The sequence below is a fragment of the Polypterus senegalus genome, chromosome 4, assembly GCF_016835505.1.
Source record: "Polypterus senegalus isolate Bchr_013 chromosome 4, ASM1683550v1, whole genome shotgun sequence".
Lineage (NCBI taxonomy): Eukaryota > Metazoa > Chordata > Cladistia > Polypteriformes > Polypteridae > Polypterus > Polypterus senegalus.
In genome coordinates, this window is record NC_053157.1 from 78,604,619 (window position 1) to 78,631,381 (window position 26,763).

Sequence of the window (26,763 nt, forward strand, 5' to 3'; positions counted from 1 at the left end):
TGGCATTTATCTCTTTCTACCACTCTCCTTAGATAGTCCCATTCTGTCTCTGGAAAAGGATGCCACTTTAGAGCCACATGGACTAGATTATTTATTTCTGTGTTTATCACTGTGAAACACTTGAGAGTCTTTCCACACTGGAATCCGGCACTAAATAACTACCTTTGAATCACCTGTCAGAGTGTCTGGTACATTTCCACATTATTTTACTTGTTTACTTGGCTATTTCCTTCTTTCCTTTGGTGTGTTTAAGTTTTGTTGCTCGTGGTGTAACATGCTGATGACGTCACCATAAATGGCACATTAGTAACGTTACTGTTCCCACTTATAAACAAACTTGCCAAGATTCATTGATACTCTGACAGTGTTAGTTGACTACTAGGCAGATATCCTTCTCTGCAACCTAACTGGGAAACACTTTGCAGTTTGTGTTTAAGCTAATTTTGTGTCCAACTACACACTCTCCCTTAATTCCCACTCCTTTTAATTTGAACACGTGCCTCATTTGAAGTAGCCGTTGTTCAAATCTTATCGTGTCTTATTTTTTCTTATCGGATCTTATCTTATTTTATCCACTATCACAGACAACTCCTTTTTCCTCTTAGTGTTGTGACAATGGTAGGATCAACATTTTTTCGGTTCATCACACAGTTTTTAAGAAAGGTAAAATAAATATAATTTTGATATGCATGTTTGATTATAGCATTTTTCAATATAGATTCCTAAAACAAAATACATCTTTTTTGCCAAACATCTGTTCAATGTGAAAAGGAAATGTAAAAAAAGTAAATTGAAAGACAATAGCAATAGTAATCTTGCTGTTATTTTTGACAGTAACCTCTCTTTTGAGAAACAGATTCATTCTGCAGTCAAGAGTTGCTTTTTCCAGCTTTGTCTTTTAGGTAAGAACAAGCCTTTTTTATCTTCTAGAGATCTTGATAAAGCTATTCATGCTTTTATGTTTCCTTGCCTTGATTACTGCAGCTCGCTGTATTCTGAGATTAGCAAATCCCTGATACACAGGTTGCAGTTGGTCCAGAATGCTGCCGCTCACTATCTGGTTGGGGCAAGAAAGTATGATTCTGTTTCTCCAATATTAGCTTCTTTACACTGGCTACCTGTCAGTTTTCAAATTGATTTTAAAATTTTTTATCTATTTTTTAAACCTTTACAATCTGAATTGTGTGCATTACACCAGCCATCCAGATGGCTTAGATCTTCTGGTCAGTTGTCTCTTGTTGTTCCTCGTACTAAGTGTAAAACTAAACTAAACTTTTTCTGCTGCTGCTCCTCGCCTGTGGAACTCTTTACCTCATTACATAAAGGAGTCGTCTACAATTGAATGGTTCAAAACAAGATTAAAGACTCATTTCTATTAACTTGCTTTCTGTGACCTTCAGTAATACTGTTGGTTTCCTCATAGAGATTATGTAATCTTACTTCTATTTATTATTTTTTTTATTTATGTTCATTTATTTTATTTCTGTTTATGTTAATTGTATGTTTTTTTCTTCTTTTATTGTAAGCCACTTTGGCCACAGCATTCCTATGTTGTTTTAAAGGTGCTATATAAATAAATTGACACTGACAAATCACTTGAAACTGTTTGCAAATCAGGGTGTTCACAATATTAATATTCAAAATATTAGTATTAATATTATGCAGAAGAAATGTTCTGATTTCTAGGAAAATACTCTAAAATCACTATAAGTGCCGACTTAATAATAATATCATTCTAATAATAAACATTTTATTTTTATGTCTTTACCTGGAGGTCCAGGATCACCTTTACTACCTTAAAAACAAAACAGCAACAACATACAGTATTTTAGTAAAGTGATTTCCTACTAAACAAGAAAAAAAATCATTTATATTAAAATCCATCATTAGGTTTATGAAGAAAATGTGTACATACTATAACAATACATGCCATTTAAATATGTATTATACTATCAGCTGTGCTCTGGTCTCCACACACTATTCGTTTGATAAAATAACAAATATACAAAAATGTACACTTTTATAATTAATTTCTACAAAATGCTTTTCTGTGCATTACACATTTAGCTGACTTGCACCACATATATTCAGAAACTAAACTGCATTAAAAGACAATGGCAGAACACACTAAAGCACACTAGAAAAACTGACAAGATGAGACTAGAAACACTATGTGTTGTCACAAACAGTTGGAAACTGAGAACCTAAAATGATACACAAATTCTGCATTTTTAAGCTAGCAATGCAATTTGACCTTTGAACAAAGTCCAGACCATCGATATATAAAGGAAGAAAATAGACAAATACTTTTATAGTTAGAAATACAGCCTTACTGCAAAATTAAAAATCCACAGATATTGGGCTTCAAACATTCTTTAAATTTTTCATCATGAAATAAATTTTTTTTTCTTGCAGATGCATGGTAAATTGGTTAAAACTGGCTTTACATAAAATCAAGTCACTTGTTTCACTTGTACGTGAAATTGCTCTGCTCCCATCCCAAAATTTATTTGTATCATTTTAGTATGTATATTATAATGATGAAACTTTCTTTTTTGCATTTATACAAACTACAATAAAATGGGGGGAGATAAAGCAACAAAAAGTATCAGGAAGCCCCTATTTAAGTTCAGCTGTGTTACCTACAGCACCTCCCTCCAAATATTCCCCTACTAAGAATTCAAAGTAAAAATAGAGTTAATAATTTTAAATGCAAAAGGATTTTCTGCATAGGTTTTTTTTTGTAACTGAATCTGAGTATTAATTTGGCTCAAACAGAAAGTGTTACATGTCTGTTGTGCTGAAAATTAAATCAGGATTATTCATTCAAAGTCATGCAATACCATTTTATATGAACTCTCCAACGTTATTTTTTTTTCTGATGCCTACAATGAAATGCTAAACAGATAAAAGACTGTATATGTTTTATTAATATAAAACACAAAAAATGAAGTGTTTTGCAAGGACATTAACTTTACTTCTGAAAAAAATACTTAAATGGCACACATGCTTAAACTATTCAGTGTAATATATATTTTGTTATTATCTAGTTATCCATATTAAAAACGGTTACAATGGTTTGATAAAATCTAAATTTTTAAATAATATAATGAAATAAATCATACAATTTTCTAGGTGAAAATTAAAAAAAGGAATCCTTGAATACATCATTTTAATTTCTCTACATAATATGTATGGAGCACAAGCAGCAAATGTTATTGTATTCAGGATACCATGTTAATAAAAATGGCATTTTCATACCTGGGGGTCCCATGGCTCCAGGCAAACCTCTGTCTCCTCTGTCCCCTTTCTCTCCTTTTGGGCCTGGAGGACCTGCAGATAGACAGTTATTACCAGGTTTCACAATGGTGGTATTCACTGATTTAATATATTGTCACTGTCTTTTCAAATCAGTGAATACAATTGTTTTTTTTAATATTATTGTTTACTTAGTCTTCAGTTCTTTTGTTTTGTTGGTGTTTTGGCTGTTGTTTGTTGCTGAAGCAGCAATTGTGGGTGATGTTACTTCATGGGCACTTGCACATGGACACATAAAGCAAATTGTTGGGTTTTTGTGAAGAACAAAAGTAATTTCAGGGAATAATAAAAATAGTCTTTTTTGGGAAAATGTGTGAAGAAGTTTAACATTGAATGTTAACTGGCATGGACGGCACGGTGGTGCAATGGGTAGCACTGCTGCCTCGCAGTTAGGAGACCCGGGTCCTCACTGCGTGGAGTTTGCATGTTCTCCCTGTGTCTGCATGGGTTCCCTCCGGGTGCTTCGATTTGCTCCCACAGTTCAAAGACATGCAGGTTAGGTGCATTGGTGATTCTAGCTTGTCCCTATTGTGTGCTTGGTGTGTGTGTGTGTGTGCATGCTCTTTGGTGGGCTGGCGCCCTGCCCGGGGATTGTTTCCAGCCTTGCGCCCTGTGTTGGCTGGGATTGGCTCCAGCAGACCCCTGTGACCCTGATTATTGGTAAAATAACTGTCTTATTGTGATAAGTAGTCCATGGCGTTGTGCAAGTTGTAAATAAATAATCATGCCCAAGAGTGTGCAGGCTCAGAATGGGGGCAGGTATGCACAAGCTGGCACCACTCCAGGGATGGTTGGGGTGCCTGGCTGATCATGCATACATGTGAAAATGCAAGCATCATTCAGGTGCCTCATTCTTACCTCAGAGGGAGTGGTGTATCAAACCTGCACTCAATCAAGTTATTATAAGAGGAGCCTGCCTGACAGATAGGAGGAGAAAAAGGAAAATGAAAGAAGAGAAGAAGGAAAGTAAAAGAGTGGAGGTTAAAGTGAAAAAAGCAAAGAAAGAAAAGAAAGAGAGACAGGAGTGAGAGAACCCATGTGGAAGGGAACGGAGGCAAGTGGTCAGGTGTGAGCCTTAGGGCCTCTTCAGGGAGTAGGAGGGACCCAATGTGAGGTGTCTTCTGCAGACACCAAGGCACAGGTGACGGGAGAAGTGTGTGGCTCGGTGCAGTCCCACAACGTTGCTGAGAGCTCAGCAACTGGGGACTTGAGTCAGGAATAGACTATTGACTGCACTTGTCAGCAGGCGTTTCCTCTTACTGTGAGGTCCAGAGAGGATAAGTGGAGGAGATGCCATATTTTAGAGGGAAGCAGTGGTGTTCGTGATTTTTTTAAAGGAACTGTCTCTTGGATTTTAACCTCACTTTTTAACGGATTGTTTATTGCGGACTTTTAACCTCCACTTTCACATGGATTTTTATTGGACACTGATTGATTTGGATTTGATGTTAAATAACAGCACCTGACACTTTCTTGCACCAACCCCTAGCAGACAGTGTTTGTCCTCATTTGCCCGGCTCATCTCGGCACATGATTATTGACTGTTTCGGGTTTGGCAAAGCTCCCGGAAGCAACCAGGGAATGTGTATACAACCTGGACAGTCACACCTATTAATATACTTTTTTATAGAAATGTGCTGCATCTTCCATGTGTGCACAAATGTAATGCGTTACATATTTTCATATGTCTGGTTTAGGTGCGTTTATATAAAATGCAAAATGTTATTGTTTTGTCTGTATGTATCAAATAAGCCAACTCACATTTATTTGAAATTTAGTACACGTATTAATCAAGGAATTTCTTTTAGAAAAGTTACATTTTTGTTGTATATCTCAAATTCAGCATACTATAAAAGAAATTGTAATTTTTAAAAACACTCATTTAAAAAGCAGTAGTGAATTTTCTACATCATTTATCTTCAATCTACCAGATCAGATGAACAGAGCATGGAAAATAGTAGACTCTTTTTTAGTGTTTGCATAAAATACAAAGCACCTACATTATTGTCTTTGAAATTTAAAAACTACTGGTGAATTTTTGAAATCATTGATCTTGAAACAGAACACTCTTTGCTTCCTCAGTTATTGATTAACCAATTATTTCAAATTTACCTTAAGTGAGGTCATTTTCCTCTTTTACATGTCTGATAGTCACTTCTGATTACAAAAAATATCTCCAGTACAAGTTATTGAAATGCTATCAGTGCTTCTGTACGGACTGAAACTGTCACATCAGCAACGTGCATAAATCTCTGAAATACTAACTCAGATCTCCTGCTGCTTGAAGTCTTTAACAGTTATAGTATGTTAAATGATCTTTGTAGCCATAGAAGTAAAAAATACAGGCAAGGGAAAAAAAGTCATTTTATTCATTTTGAAAAAAAAAATAGAAGAAAATGCTTCTTAAGTATGGTTCTATAAGTTGCTAGGCATATAATGAATAAACATATTCTCAGTATTTGGGCTGCAATAAAAGCATTTTTATGAATAGGAATACGGATCATTTTTGAATGCATTCAAAACTCTCTAAACGCACCTGAAAATTTCTCAATGCGTACATTTTCTAACTTGTTTTACCTAACATGTAATAATATGTATTACTACTTTGTGATCTTATACTGCATGCTCCCAGTTAAATTTTACAGAGTCCTTAATTGAGAAATGGTCATATTCAGTCATTGATGTATTATGTTTCACTTAACTGAAAGTCATTTAGAATCATTTTTGAAAACCTCCCGATGCAGGTTTGTGGAGTAAACCTGAGGCATATAGTCACTATAGTTTAACAGCAAAAGTAGGACAGGAAAAAAAAATACAAAAGATGGCAACAACATCCATCCATCCATTTTATCCAAACACAGGGTCACGGGGGTCTGCTGGAGCCAATCCCTGCCATCACAGGGCGCAAGGCAGGAACCAATCACAGGCAGGGCGCCAACCCACCACAGGACACCCACACACCAAGCACAAACTAGGGACAATTTAGAATAGCCAATCCACCTAACCTGCATGTCTTTGGACTGTGGGTGGAAACCAGAGTACCCAGAGGAAACCCACACAGACACAGGGAGAAAATGGAAACTCCACAGAGGGAGGACCCAGGAAGCGAACCCTGGCATACTAACTGCGAGACAGCAACGCTACCACTGTGCCACCATGCTGCCTGGCAACAACATGACTTATTATTAAATCTCTTTTTCGAAAGGATTTTGAGCTCACCAAAACATTGCATTTCATACTGTAATTGAATGAAAGACATTATAAAGAAGGTCATGTAGCACACTAACTTTAAAGAACAGCGATCATCAGAAGAGAAAAGATTGTGAAAATTTAATAGTCTATGAGTAACATTGGGAAATGTATTCAACTAATGTATTTTTCAGGCTACATTTAATAATGCATGTGAAAACCTCACAAACATACATCACAATAAAATTACCATTTATGTTTCTTGTTAGATTAGGCCAAAATTAGGTACTTCAAAATTGCTTTTTTAGCACCATTATCATTTCCAGTCGATATATTATAATCACAAGAATGATTCCACTATATACAGCAAATATTTTATATATATGAACAAAGACATACCTTCAATCGCCTTTATGTCCTTTAGAGTCTGAGAATGCTCCCATTCTTTCAATCTTAGGTCTTCAGTAATATTATTTAGAATAGCAAGTTCTCTATTCAGTTTCAAAGTAATATAGGCTTGCTCCTCTGTCAGTAAATTGATCGCCATAGACACATTTTGTAAATTTGCTGTCAGCCAAGAAATATTCTGTTGAAAATATTGTATTTTACTTAATTCAAAATGTGAACATACATTCAGATTTTAACAAAAGTTACTCTGATTTTTTCTATTTTTTTTATTTTAATTCTAAAAGCATGTGTTTAGACATTTTCCATTTTTAAAACGGCCTAAATAGACCACTAGTTTTATAGAATAGTTCAAGCAACTAAATTTAAATTTCTTACCCAGAGAAATATGAAAAGGCTTGTAACAAGCATAGTTTTTAGTTCATATTCTAATCTTCATTTTAATTTGTGGACTAATGGTAAGCATATTATAATGGAAAACGTTATTTAAGGTAAAGAGCCGACCAAAACCTACCAATGCCAATAATGATGTTATATGGGTAAATACCCTCATTTTAACTCATTTGACCTTTGTGAATAGTTCTTTTATTTTATTTTTTAAGATAAAAACACTTTCAAGCTAATTATATTACTTTGTGTTTGTTTATGTGTAGGAGCTCAGTTTATGTTAGAGTTGAATTGCACTGTATCTGTGAAAATTCAAAGCATTACAAGTGCTCACTATACATTTTCACTTTGACAGTTTATAATTCATTTAAAAATGATCTACATAGATGCTAAGTAAGTGATGGTGCATAGCACTGTGGCTTTTGATGAAAACTACTGTATGCCACTTTTAAAAGTTGCTAGGATAGCTGGCACTAAAAGTACTGTATATACTTGTGGATAAGTTGGGAATTGATTTTACAGTATAATTTCTGTCATTTTATAATGTCAGTCATATAAGTCAAATGCAGAAAACTCACACTATTGGTACAAGGAATTATGATATGCTAATGCCCACCTTAAACAGTAACCACAGAGCACACTGACTTTTTTTCTATGTTGATGTGGCACTGTGCTGTATTAGTGCATGCTCCTAACATCTCGCTCTCTATTGTGCCTACTTGACCACACAGTAATATCTGATCTATTCCAAAGCAACGTTTGTACTGATTTGTGTTTTTTGTATCTCACACCCTCATACACCTTTACCATAAGAACATCCCTTATCTGCGATGGAGCGTTCGATCAGAAGAAAATATGAAGCTAATTTTAAATTAAACGTCATTGAAGTAGTGAAAGTAATTGGTAACTGTGCTGCTGAAACAAAATTCAATGTGTCTGAGAAACTTATGCGAGATTGGAGGAGGCAAAAAAAATTAAGTATCGCATTTTTGAACGAGTGTTAAGGTCTGGGACAGATTTTATGATTGATTTTTTGGGTTTCAAGACCCAACTTATACGTGAGTATATATGGTAAATGAAATTCCCTGAATGGGATCATTACCCCTAGTGTATATGTTACAAAAAATGAAATTTACAGTGTGAAAGAGTCAGCACACTGTCTTTAGCATAAGGAAATATACAAGTGAGAAGAATTTATTTTTCTAACGGGTAGTGAAAATCATTTCTTTGTATGTTTCCTAGTATTAACAAAATAATCTTCTATTTATTTATAATTCCAAAGGAACATCTTGAAAATGCTCTTTGTGAAAAATCATGTTGATTTTAATCTCTTTGTTAAAGGGAAATTAAATTAACACAATATACAGGGTATTCTGGCAGACCAGGCCTGCTGGCACAGGTGTTGGTCCCTGTATCTTTGAACAGTATCTTTTAACAGGATTTGGCGAGTTTGAAATGTGTGGATGTATGTGAGGATGGATGGACTCGAGTATAAATAATTTTATGGAATTATTGCTTTGCTTATATGTAAACAGTCTTTATTATGTCACAAAGGCAACAGAATAATATTTCCATTCTTGCCATCAGTACAGCAAGAAAACATATATACATAATACTTTCTTGAAACACATTAAAAAAACTCACTCAATACAGTAATCTATACTAATAAAAGGCAAAGCCTTGACTGACTGACTGACTGACTGGCTCACTCACTCACTCACTCACTCACTCACTAATTCTCCAAATTCCCGTGTAGGTAGAAGGCTGAAATTTGGCAGGCTCATTCCTTACAGCTTACTTACAAAACTTAAGCAGGTTTTATTTTGAAATTCTACTCGTAACGGTCATAACTGAATCCTACTTATGTACATATATACGTCCATAGCCTACAGCTCGGTTGCCGTGTGAGGCGGAGTTGCGTCCCCCATCACCACACCTCCCACGTAGTTGGCTGCCTGCCTATATTGCATCCCCTATCCCCATACCTTCACGTAATTGACTGCCTGCCCATATAAGGCCGTCCGTCAGCAGCAGCTGTGAGAAAACAGTAAAAAGGAGGCATGTCAGACGTCATGCTACATTTTCTGATGCAGCTAGACAGAAACAATTTCGTGACGCTGCTGCCAAATACTCAAAGAAGAATCCACAAGGTAATAGACACGCTGTTGCTAAATACTCGCAGGCAAATCCACAACTTCATAGAGACACTGCCGCTAAATACTAGCAGGCTAATTGACAAGTTCATAGAGACGCTGTCACTAAATACTCACAGGCAATTCCACAAGTTCATAGACAAGCTGCCGCTAAATATTCACAGGCAAATCCACAAGTTAATACCGGTTATTAATAACCGCTTGTTAAACATCTTAGATTCATGAGTTGCGATTTGGGTGGTGAGATGTCTATCGAGGTGATCACCATCAATAAAAAAACTGTCACTTACTGAGTGGTTTCCATGCCCAGAAATGCCGCCTGCCTTTTCCATTCTCTGTGTTACATATTGCACTGACATATCAGGCTCAATCTTGATATCCAGAGGAACATTGTCTCTTATGTATTGAATTACTGGGACAAGTTCAAGGTGTGGACTGATGACGGTACAGGAGATAATTATACTACACAGGGGCACTATAAGAGTGAAATGCTTAAGCACTTCACCTATGCTTCTACATGTGATTTGATGGCTGCCGCTGAATTGTTCGGTTGTCACTTTCAACTGTACCGAAATGGCCAAATATTTTACACCTTTGGAGAATTGCCAATGCCTCTTAAACATCTTAGATTCACAGGTGACGATATGAGTAGTGGACACTTTGATGTTTATGAATGTTTCAACTCTCAAAAGCTGGATGCGAAGTTATCGATGAAGCCGGGTTGTATGCTTACAACACTTGACAGAAGCCAAATATTACTTTAACACAAGTCCTGCAAATACTAACGTAATTGAAACAAACCACGAAAGTCAAACCGATTATGATAGCAGCAATCCAAGCTGTGAGTAAACAGTAAAAAGGAGGCGTGTCAGTTGTTGTGCTACATTTTCTGATGCAGCTAGACGAAAACAACTTTGTGACGCTGCTGCCAAATACTCGCAGAAAAATCCACAAGTTCATAGACATCCTGCTGCTAAATATTCGCAAGCAAATCCACAACTTAATACCAGGAATGCCTGTTAAACATCTTAGATTCACGAGTACCAATTTGGGTAGTGACCACTTCGATGAATGAAACCTGTTATCTTTACAACGGTTGACAAACACGAAATGTAACTTGAACACATCCTCCAAATACGAACCTGATTGAAAGAAATAATGATAATCAAATACTTGATGACAGCAACACTCATAACAGTGACAAAACAATTACATTGACAATCATGTTACGTTATTTTTAAAATGTTTCATTTTCTTTTTCATGACTTCTTTAACACACTACTTCTCCGCTGCGAAGCGCGGGTATTTTGCTAGTAATTAAAATATGTGATGTTCAGCACTCCTTCAGTACTGACTTCTCTGTGAAAGTCAGGAAAGGTCAAAGAGCAGAGCACAGTTCACACAAGGCAGCTTTGTAATGGAAGCTTTTCTAACCAATAGAACAAAAGCAACTGCTCTTAGCGATCCGTTATTCATCAGGATCGATTTCAAATTAAGCAGCCATTATATTATGACATCAAAACAATGTCACCGGCATGGAAACAATGGAAGGAAGAGCAAGAAATACATTGTAGCTGTGGTGGTTTACTCTTCAAATTTAACAAGTTAAGAAAACATATTTTTCATGTTTGTGTTTGTGATAACTTTCTGTAGATGTGTGAACTGTAATTTATTGTAATTTTGATTGCTTTATAATAAAACTTGAGGTGGCACTTAATTTGAAAGTACGGTATTTCAATGGACTATTAAGTTTTTCTTATTGTTGTTTTATTATAATACAAATATATATTGTAATTATTACATAGTAAGTATGTCTTGTATTCACTTTCCCATATGTAAAACATCATAATTCTTTAAAATAAATGGTACTTGTCAAATAACTGTCCAATTGCTATCATAATTTTAAAGCATCAATCACTTTGTATAAAACTGTGTGACCCTTTTATGTTCAGTCATCATTTCACTTAAGTTAAACAGAACTACAGCAGCATCATTCTGCTTGTTTCTTCTTTTTGTTTTTTTATAAAAAAAAGTTATTTTATTTAAGTCATTAAACAACAGACATCCTATTTCTGTTTAAAAAATACTTTTAGAAACGGTAGATCTGTGGCTGGTAGGGAATTTTTTTAATAAGACAAAAATTGTAAAAATTAATTTTACACCTCATATGCATTTTAAAAGGCTACCAAGATAATTGCCATTAACTGCTAAAATACCATGTATGGGCACAATTGCAACCAAAACTAGCCAAAAGCCTTAGAAGACAAATAAATTAAGAAAACATGTCTGACCTAAATTGAAAAGCTTTTCACATTTGACCTCAATTAAATGATTTTGGTATAGTTCAGGGTGGTGCAGTGGTAGCGCTGCTGCCTCGCAGTTAGGAGACCTGGGTTCGCTTCCCGGGTCCTCCCTGCGTGGAGTTTATATGGTGTCTACGTGGGTTTCCTCCCACAATCCAAAGACATGCAGGTTAGGTGGATTGGTGATTCTAAGTTGGCCCCAGTGTGTGCTTGGTGTTTGTGTGTGTTCTGCGGTGGGTTGGCACCCTGTCGGGATTGTTTCCTGCCCTGGGATTGGCTCCAGCAGACCCCTGTATTTAGATTCAGTGGGTTAGAAGATGGATGGATGGTATTGTTCATGCTTCTAATTTATGTACCTTTCTGTATGAAATTTGGTAAATTGCATAAGAAAAGACAGTGAGTCATTTTTTATCCTGCTTAGTCCTGAATAGGGATGCAAGGTGTGCTGGGGTCTATCCCAGCTAGCGCAGGGCACAAGGCAGTAACAAACCTTGAACAGGACACCAGTCCATCACAGGGCAAATACACACACACTAATACTTATTTAGTATTAGCATGTCTGTAATAGTATTACAGTAGAATTATGTCTGTAGTATTAACCTGCATGTCTTTGGAATGTGGGAGGAAACTGAAGTACCCGGTGGATACCTAGGCACACATGTGGAGAACCTGCAAACTCTATAGATGAAGGGCCCAGGACTCAAACCCTGGTCTCCATACTGTGAGGAAGCAGCACTGCCACTGCACCACCATGCCACCCTATATGAGAAAGCTTTTTGCTAATTCTCTAAATGAAAACAAACCATATGAGAGACTTTAATTCACCCCCTTTTTATTAATAGTATTTGCATACTTACACTCACTGCATCTAAATCACTCTATTTAGGGAGACTATTATTACGGTGTTTTAAGCAAATGACCATCTTTCTCATATTTATAGAATTTTTCTGACAATTTAAAAATGTCAGTGTCCTGTACATTGGTGAAACAGATGCACTAACTTATGTTCAAGCCAGTAGTGATTTGAAAATCCTTTGAAGATTAGAGTCCATCATGTAACAGCTTAGTACTTATTTCTTTCAGTGACTGTTGGTAATTATTTGGATTCTTCCATTCAAGTGAAAGCAGAGTAAAGTTAAAAGTACATCTTTATGTGATGCCCAATTAGACATGGGGTACACAATTTGGAGAAATCTGAGTGGGGTTTTCATTTTCCTCTTAGTAAATTATCACACAGATGAGGAATATCAAGTCACCTAAATAGTTTGTAAATTGCTTTGCATATGTCTTACACTTGAAGGGAGTCTCTTTTCCTACTGGTTCTGTCTATCTCTTTATTGCTGCCAATTTTGACTTTCTGTGGTAAGAAAATCAATGGCTATATTAATAACATTTTAATAAAATTACTGTAGCTTTGTGTCAAGTTTTATAGCTGAATAGCCTTTACTTTTTTGTTTTTTATCTTGTGCAGTAAAAAATAATTATATATTGGATTTATTTAAGAAAATAAAGGAAATGTAGTCTTTCAGTTTAAAAGTAAATTCAACAAGGGAATTTCTACTTAAAGTATAACAGAAAAAATATGTTTATAAAGCATACACTTTAAAGTTAATTCAAAATGTTAACATGAAAAAGTTTCATGTTACTAACCAAACTAAAGTCAAAAGCTACAGTAAGCCTTATTAATTAAAACACCTTCAGTTGAATCAACTCAGCACATTAAGCACACTTATTGGACTTTCAAGTGACATTTAATTAATGGGTGCATGTAACACTACTTAAATTTTAATATGTGTTTTTATCTTAGCTGTCTGCCTTGTATGGATTAAAAAATTACTAAATACATATTTGTCCCTGTTCATTATTGTGTCAGGTAAACACATAAATTTATGATAACTATAATTGCTTCTTTGTCTTAGAATGAAATGCCATGTTGTATGGGAAAAAAATAAAGAGATGTGTTTGAGGTTTAAGATGTACTAAAAAAAAATGACAAATCAACATCAAAAAATTCTACAGCATTTAATATATATATATATATATATATATATATATATATATATATATATTCTAGCAAAATACCCGCGCTTTGCAGCAGCAAAGTACTGCCTTAAAATTTTTATTAAGAAGAAAAGTAAATCTTTTTAAACTGAGGGAAAAAATACCAATAATTATTTGTTCAGGATCTCTTTGTATACCACGTTGTCAGTTCGGCCCTCCGGTTGTAATATGACCAAGCTGTGCACGTGTTCCTCAAATCTCACAACTTAGATTGCTGCTGTCATAATCGGTTTGAGTTTCATGGTTTGTTTCAATTACGACAGTATTTGTAGGACTTGTGTTGAAGTGACATTCTGCATCTGTCAAGAGTTGTAAGCATACAACCGGTTTCATCGATAACTTCACATCCAGCTTTTGAGAGTTTAAACATTCATAAACATCAAAGTGTCCACTACTGAAATTGTCACCTGTGAATCTAAGATGTTTAAGAGGCATTGGCGGTTGTCCAAAGGTGTAAAATATTTGGCCATTTCAGTACACTTGAAAGCGACAATCGAACAATTCAGCGGTAGCCATCAACTCACATGCAGAACCATAGGTGAAGGGCTTAAGCATTTCACTGTTATAGTGCTCCTGTGTAGTATAATTATCTTCTGTACCATCATCAGTCCACACCTTGAACTTGTCTCAGTCATACGATACATAAGAGACAATGTTCCTCTGGATATCAAGAGTGAGCCTGATATGGCTGTGCAATATGTAACACAGAGAATGGAAAAAGCAGGTGCCATCTCTGGACATGGAAACCACTCGGTAAGTGACAGTTCTTTGATCGATGGTGATCACCTCGATAGACATGTTAATGGGGGTACAGTTGGAACAATAAAGGAAATGAGTACCTGAACAATATAAAGTAAGTCTAAAATACGCACACAATAACTATAATCGTAATAAACGAAGAATAAAACAGTGGAGAACCGTAGATTAAATAAAAAAGCTGCAGTTATCAACAGGCAGACGTGAATCCCATGGAGAAGAAAGGAAGGGAATGAAGAGGCCGGAGCGACGGACGGCCTTATATAGGCAGGCAGCCAACAACGTGGGAGGCGTGAGGATGAGGGACCCAATGGCGTCTCACACAGTGACCAAGCTGCAGGCTATGAACTTATATATGTACGTAAGTAGGATTCAGTTAGTGTTGGGAACCCGCGTACCAAATCTCTTGAAGATGGGCCCATAAGTAACAAAGACTGTTGGAAAGTTGTTCGGTGTCATACCACCGAAATAAGTATGTACATCGGTTTCGGTTAGTGCAGGGAAGCCGCCTACCAAATTTAACTTAACAAATTTAACTTTTGTAAGTAAGCTGTAAGGAATGAGCATGCCAAATTTCAGCCTTCCACCTACACGGGAAGTTGGAGAATTAGTGATGAGTAAGTGAGTGAGTCAGTGAGTCAGTCAGTCAGTGAGGGCTTTGCCTTTTATTAGTATAGATATATATATACAGGCAGTCCCCGGGTTATGTACGAGATAGGGACTATAGGTTTGTACTTAAGTTGAATTTGAATGTAAGTCGGAACAGGTGCATTATTTTAATAAATGCTATTGTTGACTGACTGTAACCAAGTGCTCTGCCAATGTGCCAATGAATGATGAAGTTTCAGTCAGTTTCTCTGACCTTTTTATTATTTCTACTTTATTTTCAATGGTGATGGTTTTACTATTTTTTACTGTATCACCAGCACTTGCATCAGATTTGTGTTTCAGAGACATTCTTGAAGGGTGAAGAAAAAAGGTTAAGATGTGCTCTTCTGCACAGCACTGTACACACTATCACAGCAGGGAGGCACCAGTTGTCAACACGTCTGATGTACTGACAAGACACAACTTCCTGCTATGTGTGTAACAGTACAAGCATGCTTGCTTTTGAGAATGAATGGGGGTGGCGAGGGGTGGTTCAGAACGAACACAGTGCTGCCAAAGGCATTAGTGAATCACCAACAACCGCCCCCATTCAACAGGCAACCACCTGATGCACAATACAACGCTATCCCCCGCTGCCCCATTCACCCTCTATAGCCTCCGTTCAGCCACAACCGGGTCACCACTTGCAGCATTTCCAGCCGTCCACGGAGAATGAACGGGGAAGCCGTGTGTGGTGGACGGACAGTGAAACGCCCACCTCCGCTTCATCCAGCCTGCATCCAGTCAGAAGCAGTAGCTGCAGCAGCGTAGTGGGCGGGCAGCGAACCACCCCATCAAGCCTTCCTCCTGCACACGAGCAATAGCTGTGGCCCCAGTGACTATGGACCATGGGTCACTTCTTGCCACCGGGATTCGCCCGAGGGACACTACACTGCGCGAGCAGCGAAATTGCCCCCCTCCAGCCTCCGTCCAGCCACTGCTGGCAGCGTCCCAAAGCCGAAGATGACGGAGTGGCAGTTACTGAGGTGCATGCATCACAGCTGCAGCCCCGTTCGTAAGTCGTAGGTCGGATGTTCATAACTTGGGGACTACTTGTATGTGTGTGTATCTATATATATATACGTATACAGTATACCCTGTATATATATATATATATATATATATATATATATATATATATAAATACTAAGCCTAAAAGTGCAACGATTTTGTGCAACAATTTTATGTCACTTTTTTTGTCATGCTTTAAATCGGGCTTATTTTAAAACCTACATATACCTGTATATGTTTGGTATCATTCTTTTCAGAAGTTATTGAACTTTAATGTGATGTTGTTAGATTTTCAGATTCTTATTCGAATTTTAAATTATAAACTAAAAAATGTCAAGAATTTACTTCCAGCAAAACGAGACTTTGTGCCAAGAGATTGAACCACGCCCAGGGCTGGAAATTAAAGACAAAGAGTAGGACAGCTGCTGTACAGGCTTTTAAATGTTCGATGCACTGTGCAAGATACAGATCACACAGCATGGCAGCAGCAGCAAGTCAGCAGCTGATCGAGCAAACAGTAGGTAAAAAAAAAACAACAGCATTTGTTTACCTTTGTATCACCTTTTAAGAAAGGATTTCAGAGTAGCGACCACATCTCCTTGGGGTGCGTTCAGACCCCTTCTTCACATACTGTATATATAATAAAATTGTTTAGTTTTTTTGCAACCATACAAAAATTGGGGACAGGGTTTCCTTTTGAGCACACTGCAAAATGTTGTCAACTACAGGAGACAGTTCTTCATGCAAAAATAGAATGGTCGTTGTATGTAAAATTTGTTTATTTGAAATTGAATTAGCATAAATGACATACAATATTTGAATGTATTATCCCTATTGTTTATTTTTTTTGAGTGAATTTGGCAACGCAGGTCTTTATCTCAATAAAGAACATAGAATTTTCAGAATTGGAATTGAAAGCTTCATTCAAGTGTCAAAACATTTTTGATGACACACAAAAAATGTATAAATTGGTTCCAAAATATAGAAGGCAGCTTGTTTTTGAATAAAACCTGTGAAAAGTCCTACTCCACTGTATTTGCATGGGTATGGTAATTTCTGCAAAACACATCTGCTTGAACATGCTTTGGTGTGCATGTGTGCAGAAATCTTCTCAAAAGAGAGCTTATTATTGTGTTGGGTTAATTGACCATTGACATTCAAGTCAAGTCAAGTTGGGGAGCATGCACTGGTACTGTGCGTTGCTACACCCACTACACAATGAAACAACTCTGGATCCTGGTTTGCAACCTCTCAGGCAAACACGCTGTCCAGTCCAACCCTCTGGAAATGACCCTCTATCTGCTGCAGCCAGGTGTTACGTGGGCTGCTCCTTGGTCTGGTCCAGCCACTCGGGTCCCCAGTAATGAGGATCTTACGAGCCAGATCACCCTTGGGAAAATGCGCCACATGGCTGTAGTGCAATAACTGATGCCCCCATCACAATGCAGGTAATGTTTCTCATTTGGGAGTCCATGAGCAACCGCTCATTCGACACAAAGTCAAACCAACGGTACCCAAGGATTTTCAGGAGAGACACAGTGCCAAAGGAGTCCAGTCTTCGTCTCAGGTCACTGGATAGCGTCCATGTCTCACAAGTATATAGCAAGACAGGAAGCACCAGGACTCTAAAGACTTGGACCTTCGTCCTTTTGCATAGATATCAGGAGCGCCACACACTCCTTTCCAGCGACCTCATGACCCCCATGCTCTCTCAACCCATCTACTGACTTCATAGGAGTCACTAGAGACATGAATGTCACTGCCAAGGTTAGTAAACCTCTCAACAAAAACGTCAACACTCTCTCTGCAAACAAACACACTGCTGATGGCTGTGTCCAAGAGGTTATTAAAGGCCTGGATCTTGGTTTTTATCCAGGACACTCGCAAGCCCAATCACTCAATCTCTCGAGCGCCCCGATCAGAGCCACCAATGACTCCGCGAAAATCACAGCATCGTCAATAAAGTCAAGATCCGTGAATCTTTCTTCACCAACAGATGCCCCACAGCCACTGGAGCCCATGACCTTGCCCAACACCCAGTCCATACAAGCATTGAAAAGAGTAGGAGCAAGAACACATGCCTGAAGAACCCCGGAATCAACTGGGAAAAATGCAGAAATCCTCTGTACTCTGCATTTCCATTGTTTTGTTTAAAGACACTACAGGTGAACATTTCATGGAAAAACTGAGGACAAAAATTAAATTCAGAACCTTTTACGTACTTGGAAGTATTATGTCATGTTGTGTTGCCATTGACATTATGCAAAATTATTCTTTCACATTACATATTCCTCCGAGTTCATCATTTAATCCATATTACATGTCGGACATACTGTACTACTGTACTACTAGTATTAGTTATTGAGCTAAAGAATTCATTTTTTTCAGTGGCATTGTCAGCCATTGTACAACACCCCTGGAAAAATTTTCAAGTTAAGGTGTTTGGCTGGTAATCTTATATTATTTCAGGGATCAAAAGCAGGGGCTACAACATAACATCATAAGAATATGAGTATATTAGATGCTGTGTGGTGAAGGCAGGTGAGTCAGCATATGACGTCATGGTAGCCATTTTCCCCCACTTTCTAAAGCAGACCCACGTAATGCTATGTTTGCCAGTTTTTCAGGTCATTTGCCAGGTTCCCATTTTTAAAGTTTTAAAACTTTATCATTTTGTCTAGTTTATTTTATATGCATTTTTCCTTTAGTTTGTTTTAGTGGTTCTATTCAAAAGTGAATATGGTTGGCTGCTCAAGGTAACTGGGAAGGTGTGGATTGATGAATGTCTTCTAAATTCACCATAGAATGTTCATAATTAAATCCCTTTTTCAGATTAGCAATAGAGCAAATCAGGGCTTTTCATATGATTTTTTTGTTGTTTTTTTGTCAGTTTTCTGAAGTTGTACTTTTTGCACATTCTGTAACAATTGTCAACTATTTAGATAACATAGAAATGTTATTAAAATCTGCAACTTGTTAAATTTCATGTGGTATTATTAAAGATTATACATACCTTTTCTAACTGTGAATACAAGTGAACACTGGCATGACTTTTGTTCTCCTCCCGGACTACTTTATTTTCAAAGCTGGGTTTATACTGTTGTATTAATTTCTCTGTTTTCTCCTGCATTTCCATTGTTTTGTTTAAAGACACTACATGTGAAAAATTTCATGGAAAAAATTAGAACAAAAATTAAATTCAGAACCTTTTACTTGGAAGTATTATGTTATGTTGTGCTGCCATTTATAGATATATGCAAAAGAACAAAATAAAATGTGCTCAATTAGCTTTAAATGATTAAAGTAATAACTGTTTACAACTATCATATTTATAGAAATAAGAAAGAACTATTGAAATGATTGTAAAAGTCAATTACATCTTAATGACTTGATGCATTTAAAAAGATTTCAGCCTATTACATTTGGAAACAGTTTCAAGATTGTCAGTCTCATTGTCTTGTTTATAAGATATTGTCCCATGAAGAGTTGTTTGAAAATCAAATTTGATGGGATAGTATTTTATTTTTATTTTTTAAAAAAACAAGAACTTTTATAAAAACTTTAATGCCGAAAATAGAAACAGTACTACAAAATTGAAGATACTGTAGATTTAATGGCATACAAATCTATGATTTTTATGCATTTTTAAAGTATTATGTTCCAAAACCATGAATTTTATTAATCATGTTTCAGACATTATTGTAAAATGTTTTTTAAAAATTTAAAGCATATATTTGAATCAAATATATATATTTTTTAAAAGTAAGTCCTTATACTTAAACTTGGATAAGGGTTTATTAAAACCAAGTATTCATTGCAATATCTAGCATGAATGTGTAACAAAATTTAGTTACTTTCTATACAAGGAATTATTACTTTTGACCCTTGATTAAGTGCAAATTTTCATTACAGCCAATTTGTCCAACTATTTGGTTCCAATTATTGGTGCTAACACGGTCTAATTTTTTTTTTAGGCTTAATTTTTATTAACTTACTTTTGTCATTATTTGCATGTTTAGCTACATGAGCAGATTTTAACACATTCTTGTTTTCTTAACCAGCTGTGAATTAACAATGAGAAACAAGTGACAAAAGAAAGTTCATTAGATTACTTGATGCCAGTTCTACATTCCTTTTTTTGGTCTTACCTGATGAATGAATGACATATATTATGGTAAAGAGAACCAACAAAAACAACACAATAAGCGCAATCGTGATCAATCTCAGCTTTTTGTGAATTTCAGCATTCATTTTATGTTGAGCTGTTTTATCTAAGGATCACAAAGAAAATAATGTTAATATAATTCAAGAGAAAACAAGGTGTCTATGCTATCAATTCATTCATTTCACAATGCTGTTCTGATTTTCTTCAACTATGAACTGGAGCAATTGGTTCTGGAAATGTAGAGATAGTTGGATTCATGGGAGAAAATGAATGACTATAGATTAACATTAGACTCTATTAATCATCTCCTGGATGTTTTTTCATTGTTCAGTAACTGTACAATTTTCCAGAGATGTACAATTTTTTTTTCTTACTCTAAAACAATGAAGTGGATAATGTGCAGTACTATAACATTTAAAGATCTGCAATCATTTGATTTTAGTTTGTTAATTTAGGCATGGTAGACCAAGTGAAGAACAAATTGTTCAGCAGTGGATGAGCTGGTAATGTTTCTTTAGTTGGTTTAGAAAAATGTTAATTCATGTAAACATTCATTTAAAGCAGAAAATGCATTTTAAATGCTAACTCATAACAAAGTGGTTAGTGTAAGTATATAGTCCACTTTGATATCAACATTTGCTGGTAGACATCATACACAATTTTAACATACTGTATGTTTTTTGATCTCTTTATACATCTATAATTATGTGCTTTCATTCTTTTATACTTGTGCAAGAACTGTAAATCCTTGTGATTTTAAGAATGCTGTTGTGACTTTATTAGTGAAGATGGTACTACACTATTCTCTTTCAAAGCTGCATGTAACACCAGAGTTGACTTGTATAGAGTTTTTGTCATCAAACATACTTGGAAAATGTGGTGAATCCCAAGATACATCCATCCATCCATTATCCAAACCTCTATATGCTAACTACAGGGTCATGGGGGTCTGCTGGAGCCAATCCCAGTCAACACAGGGTGCAAGGCAGGGGATAAATCCCGGGCAGGGCACCAGCCCACCGCAGGGCACACGCACACACACACACACTAGGGAAAATTTAGGATTGCCAATGCACCTAACCTGCATGTCTTTGGACTGTGGGAGGAAACTGGAGTACCCAGAGGAAACTCACGCAAATACGGGGAGAGCATGCAAACTCCACACAGGGAAGCGAAACCGGGTCTCCTAACTGCAAGGCAGCAGCTCTACCCACTGCGCCACCGTGCCACCCTAAATGATACACCTGTTTCAAATTTAGCACACCAGACTTTCTTGAAAAACTAAAAACCAAACACTCTGCTTTAAACAAGCTTATGAAATCTTGGAGAACAGTACATGTGGCCAGTGTTCATTGTCTGCAACATACAGAAGATATTTTATTCTATCTCTGGTGATGCAGTGCATTGCAAAATCTAGTAAAATGTGCTGTAATTAAGCTGCTTCACAGAAGTAGAAGCACAGTGAGCATAGAAAGCAGTGTGAACTTTAAAAAGAAAAGAAAATGCTTCTCTGTAAGACAGAGAACCTAGAATACTCATGATTTATTAAAAAGAGTTTAAAGAGACCCTTCAGATTTTAGGGCATTACGGAGGAAGGAAAAATATTCATCCTCAGTCATTTGTGATTTAATGGAATATGTGTGTTTTATGAGAAACAATCCACTGTTAATTAATATTAGGGTAAAAGTTGTCTCTTGTATTCTTGAATCCTGAAGTCAATTAATGAAAGACCTTTCATTTTGTGCCTACATAGCCTTCTGAGTAAAAGCCATACATTATATACAGTATATATATATATTACTTCCATTGTTTTGACATATTTTAAAAATAATAGTCTCCAATTACATACTTTATAGAAAAAAACTTTTGTTCACTTTACAACCACTGGCATAAAAAAAAAATAACTTAACTTCTGGTTATATCCCATAATTAGAAAAAAATGTACCAAATAATGTTTAAATATAAAGCAAAAATACTATATCACCATAATAAAACTTTAAATATTGATTTGAATACTCACTTGGTTTTTCCAGTTTTGAAGGAAAATTAAAAACCAAGCACAGTGAGTTCAGCAGCAGAAATGGGGAGAAGAAAAAAAAAATTAGGTTATTGCCAAACTTAGAAAGTTAATGTTAATGTTAAATTCACATATGTCTGCTACATGAATAGGATATCAGTTTCACATAGTTACTTAGATTATAGTATAATCTTTTATTCCCTGTAAAATAACATGAAATGGAACTATTTAAGCTATTCCTGTAAAAACACAGTGTTAATTAAGCCAGTTAGGAAACAGTCTTTCTGCTGGAAGCATGAGCTGTTTGATTAGCTTACAAATAGAACATTGTCATGCAGTTTTCTGACCATCACCTGATCCTTTTATAAAGTTTTAATGAACGTATTGTGATGGAAGGCCGGGACGCCCAAAGAATGCGAGGATGGGGGAAGGCAGCTACCTTCCGACACTGTCTCCCCCAGGACGCTAGATGGCGGTTTTCCTGCAGCATAGCGATGCCCCAGATTCCTGCAGGGCACCATGGAATCTGGAGTTCGGCTTCACGGTCCTGCTGGATACAGTGGGTGCTGCCAGAAAATGCTGCAGGAATTTTTACTTTCCATATATCCCGGAAGAACTCCCAAGTCATGGGGATGGAAACCCTGAAGTACTTCCAGGCTGAAGAAAACCCAAGCCATCCATCTGACCTGGAAGTGCTGGTAAGTCATGTGAGAGGAAGAACGAAAGCACTTCCGGGTCAAGGACTATATAAAGGACTGTTGGGAATCCAGTAAGTGAGCCAGAGTTGGGAGGTAGATGACAGAGCTTGCTGGAAGGTGTGGAGGAGAGAATTGTAAATAATTATTGTATTTATTATTACTATTATTATTACTTGCCTGTATATGGTGATTGGGGTGCTCAGCAGCACTATTACAGAAAAGGAAAGAATTAAAACACCTTTTTGTATTTTTATCTGGTGTCCTGGATGTTTGTCTGTCGGGTTAGAGGAGCGACAGTGCTTTCTAGTGTTCTTACAGTATAAACATTTGAAAGTTTGACAATATCTAATATAGAGAACTGTAAGGATACCTAAGCCTTAAACAAAACTTTTCTTTTTTTGTGATATTTTTGTGTGAATTGTCTTGCTTTGATCTTTACTAAAACTTTTAAAGATCTTTGGACTATGGAATTTTTTGAACAAGCATCACATTATTGCCTGAATTATTCTATGAAGTAAGTTAAAGATGTAGAACCTTTGCAAATTTGGACAAATGCAGCCACTGTTACTTCTCCCACCCATTTTGGTTGCTTTATTAAATATGCAAACAATTCTTATGCAAACGATTGCACTCTAAATCTTTGATATGCAAGACTTGGTCCTTTTAAATGTGTTTCTTCCATTTATGTCAACCAACATCAAAGACACAAGAACCTAAATGCTGTTTTTTTCCTCAGATATGATTTTCTGAATGTATCTAGAGCCATATCTAGAGCCATCTGAAAAGTATTATTTAACATATTATTATTAATAAACAGTTGATAAATTAGCTGTTATTTGATTACCTATTAGCATGTCTCTATTAATAAATAAGAGAAACTACTTAACGCCATTTCCCATCTACACCTCAGGTTGCATGCTACAATCTGCCGTTACAGAATTCATTCAGAATGCAATTTACAGTATCTCATAAAGTAGGTCTAACTACAAGTTTTCCCGCATAATTTATCTGATTGGAATCAATAAAATAATCTTTTAGTCATTGTATTGGCAGATGTTTAATGCTCAATATACTATAAAAACTAATAGTGGAACTGTCAAAAGCTTGTCAATTCTTCAGGTCTCCTAAACAAAAATTTGCAAGGCCAGAAAGGTTGCCTTGCTTTATATTTTGCAACTGACTGACTACACATTTCCTCTTTTTTCTAAGGTCTCTAACTTCAAAATAATTTCTTTTTTGTAGCCCCTGCATATTTTACGTTTACGTGTTGTTTCTACTAGGGTGGATAATTTTAAGCTCAGTGGGAACATACCTGATATTATGAATAGCCTTTTACTTATTTTTTTTCATATAATTTGGGAATGCACACAGTGACCTTCATTCAATCAGAGTGATATTGTGACATGTCACAGTCCCGGTGCATGATGGGAAATGATATTATGGTAACTAAACTGCAAACTATTCCAAAAATGGTGGCACCCATGGTCAAAACAAAATTGCAGCAAAAAACAGAAGTAAATAGGTTAAAACTTTCTAATTGAACAATGGGGTTCATCATTTAATTTCATGGGTCCAAAAACATGTCAAAATTAACATCCTTCCTACTAGAAAACACACTTAAAAATTAACAAAAGGAGCTGTTCATAGTAATTAGACCTTTTATTATAATCTAGCCAACAAAATAAAAACAATGTTTTTCTTTGTTCAGTCTCAAACTCTTATTCTCTTCTTTTCTTTTGAGATACAGAGGTTAAGTAAGCTGATGGCAAGATAAATACAATAAAAACAGTAAAAGTCAATAAACAAAACTAGGCTAAGGAAAGCAAATAAAAAAAATGAAAACAAAACTTAAAGTTAGAAAAACACCAACATCTAAAGCCTAACACACAATTACTTAATATTGGGTCTGGCATTAAATATACAGATGAGAAGAAAAGTTACGGATCAGGAGACGGGTGAGACTATAAATAGTGGTAGGCACAGCAAGTACGCAGAGGCTGCAACCAATAGAACCTATAACACTAATTAAAAAGTCCAAATCATAAACCAAAACTGTTCAGAAAGGAATACTATATACTAGATACTATAAACACATTGAACACCATTACAGTTTTTTAGGTTACATGGAAACTGAAAAACCTGCCAAGTTGGTTTATAAAACACAAACATGACTTCCCTTAGAAACAGTCCATAGAATTAGAATTAGCCAAACCACAGAATGACAGCACATATGAAAAAACAAAATGCTGATGTGGTAAACTCAAAACATGATCTGAAATAATAAAGAATTTCATATACAGCAAAAAAAATTAAAGAATAATTAACCCAACAGATTCTCTAACATTCAGAACTAACAATGAGCCAAATCTGCAGATCAGAAAAAAAATTATTTAAGGCAGAGAAATTGTATAACGATTATCACTATACATATGCTACAGACAATATTCAGTGCTCCCTTGGAGTGTTGGAGATCTTGGATAGTACCCTACACTTCAATTCTATCAATCACAATTTCTTAAACTCTGGGTCATGACTCGAAATGAGTTGTGCGAAATGAGTTAGATCACGTAGGGGTGCGACTCATCATTGTATGTAATGAGAATGGGTTGCACACGGTTTGCAAAGTGGGTCATGATGGCTTGCTGTAAGTTGTTAAATCAAACTACATTGCTCCCCCATGACATAGACATGTGATTCTCCAAGAGGGACTACCCCACCTCCCCGCAATCTGACAGCTGTCATGGAATGGCTCTTGAAGACACTAAGAAGAAGTAGAGTGGGTTGCAAGAAAAAAGAAGTTTAGGAAACCAGTTCTAAATTGTTAATACAAAAAAGTACCTGTTTAAGTTTTGCCAAAAACCATTAGAATACACCTAGAAAATAAGCAGTGCTTATTGTTTTCTCTTGTAGTGCATTGATATAAATTACATAAGGTACAGTATATTATGATGTAATCATTTCGAAATATACTTTGAATTTTATTATTGTATAACCAGTATTTTCCATATGACCCTAGATTTTGTATAATACAGTATGTCGCAAACTATAAAACCATAAAGAAAATGAGATTGTGTAAGGCTCTGAATGAGACCTTCATTGTTGTGCACACATTGAAAGAATGACATGACCACTAAGAACAATTATAATTGAGACTTGACCTTTGGTTTTAAACCTACAAGTAAAGGTTTATAATAATAAGAGAAAATTATAGGCTCTTTAGAGCCTGATCCATGATGTTCACATGACAAACATAGTCACAGCAAAACTACTGACTTCCAAAGATATAGTGTAATTTTGCAAACATAACAGAAAACAAACAACACAATTATTTTAATAGCCCCTCCGAAACAATAACACAAATACCAGATGATTTATTATTTTAAAGGAGTAAGCCAGGCATCAGCTCAATGTATCTACTATATAATAAAGCATTAAAGCCTGTGTGTCTAGTCCCCCTGAGAAATCTGATTGGTCAGTGTGGCTTTAATGAGAGGGGTCAGTTTGGTTTTGGTGATGCAACGAAAGAGGAAGTGCAAATTTGAGAAACACAAGAAGGAGAAGCGGCATGGGAGCTATGCTGAGAGACGTCTTCAAAGATGGACAGTCGCGAAAAGAGTCAGAGAAGAAGGGTTTATGGCAATGAGCTCAAGAA

At 36.1% G+C, this 26,763-nt stretch overlaps 1 protein-coding gene across 2 annotated transcripts in view; it reads right to left on the minus strand.

The window, feature by feature from the left end:
* LOC120527471 (macrophage scavenger receptor types I and II-like) overlaps positions 1 to 26,763 on the minus strand; it is a 57,912-nt gene that overhangs the window by 16,251 nt on the left and 14,898 nt on the right. For both annotated transcript variants that reach the window (XM_039750911.1, XM_039750912.1), the window contains 5 exons: positions 20,380 to 20,493; positions 19,245 to 19,384; positions 6,907 to 7,093; positions 3,262 to 3,333; positions 1,769 to 1,795 (listed from right to left, as the gene is read on the minus strand). In XM_039750911.1, coding sequence (XP_039606845.1) covers positions 1,769 to 1,795; positions 3,262 to 3,333; positions 6,907 to 7,093; positions 19,245 to 19,384; positions 20,380 to 20,493 — 540 coding nt within the window. The remainder of the gene's footprint in view (positions 1 to 1,768; positions 1,796 to 3,261; positions 3,334 to 6,906; positions 7,094 to 19,244; positions 19,385 to 20,379; positions 20,494 to 26,763) is intronic.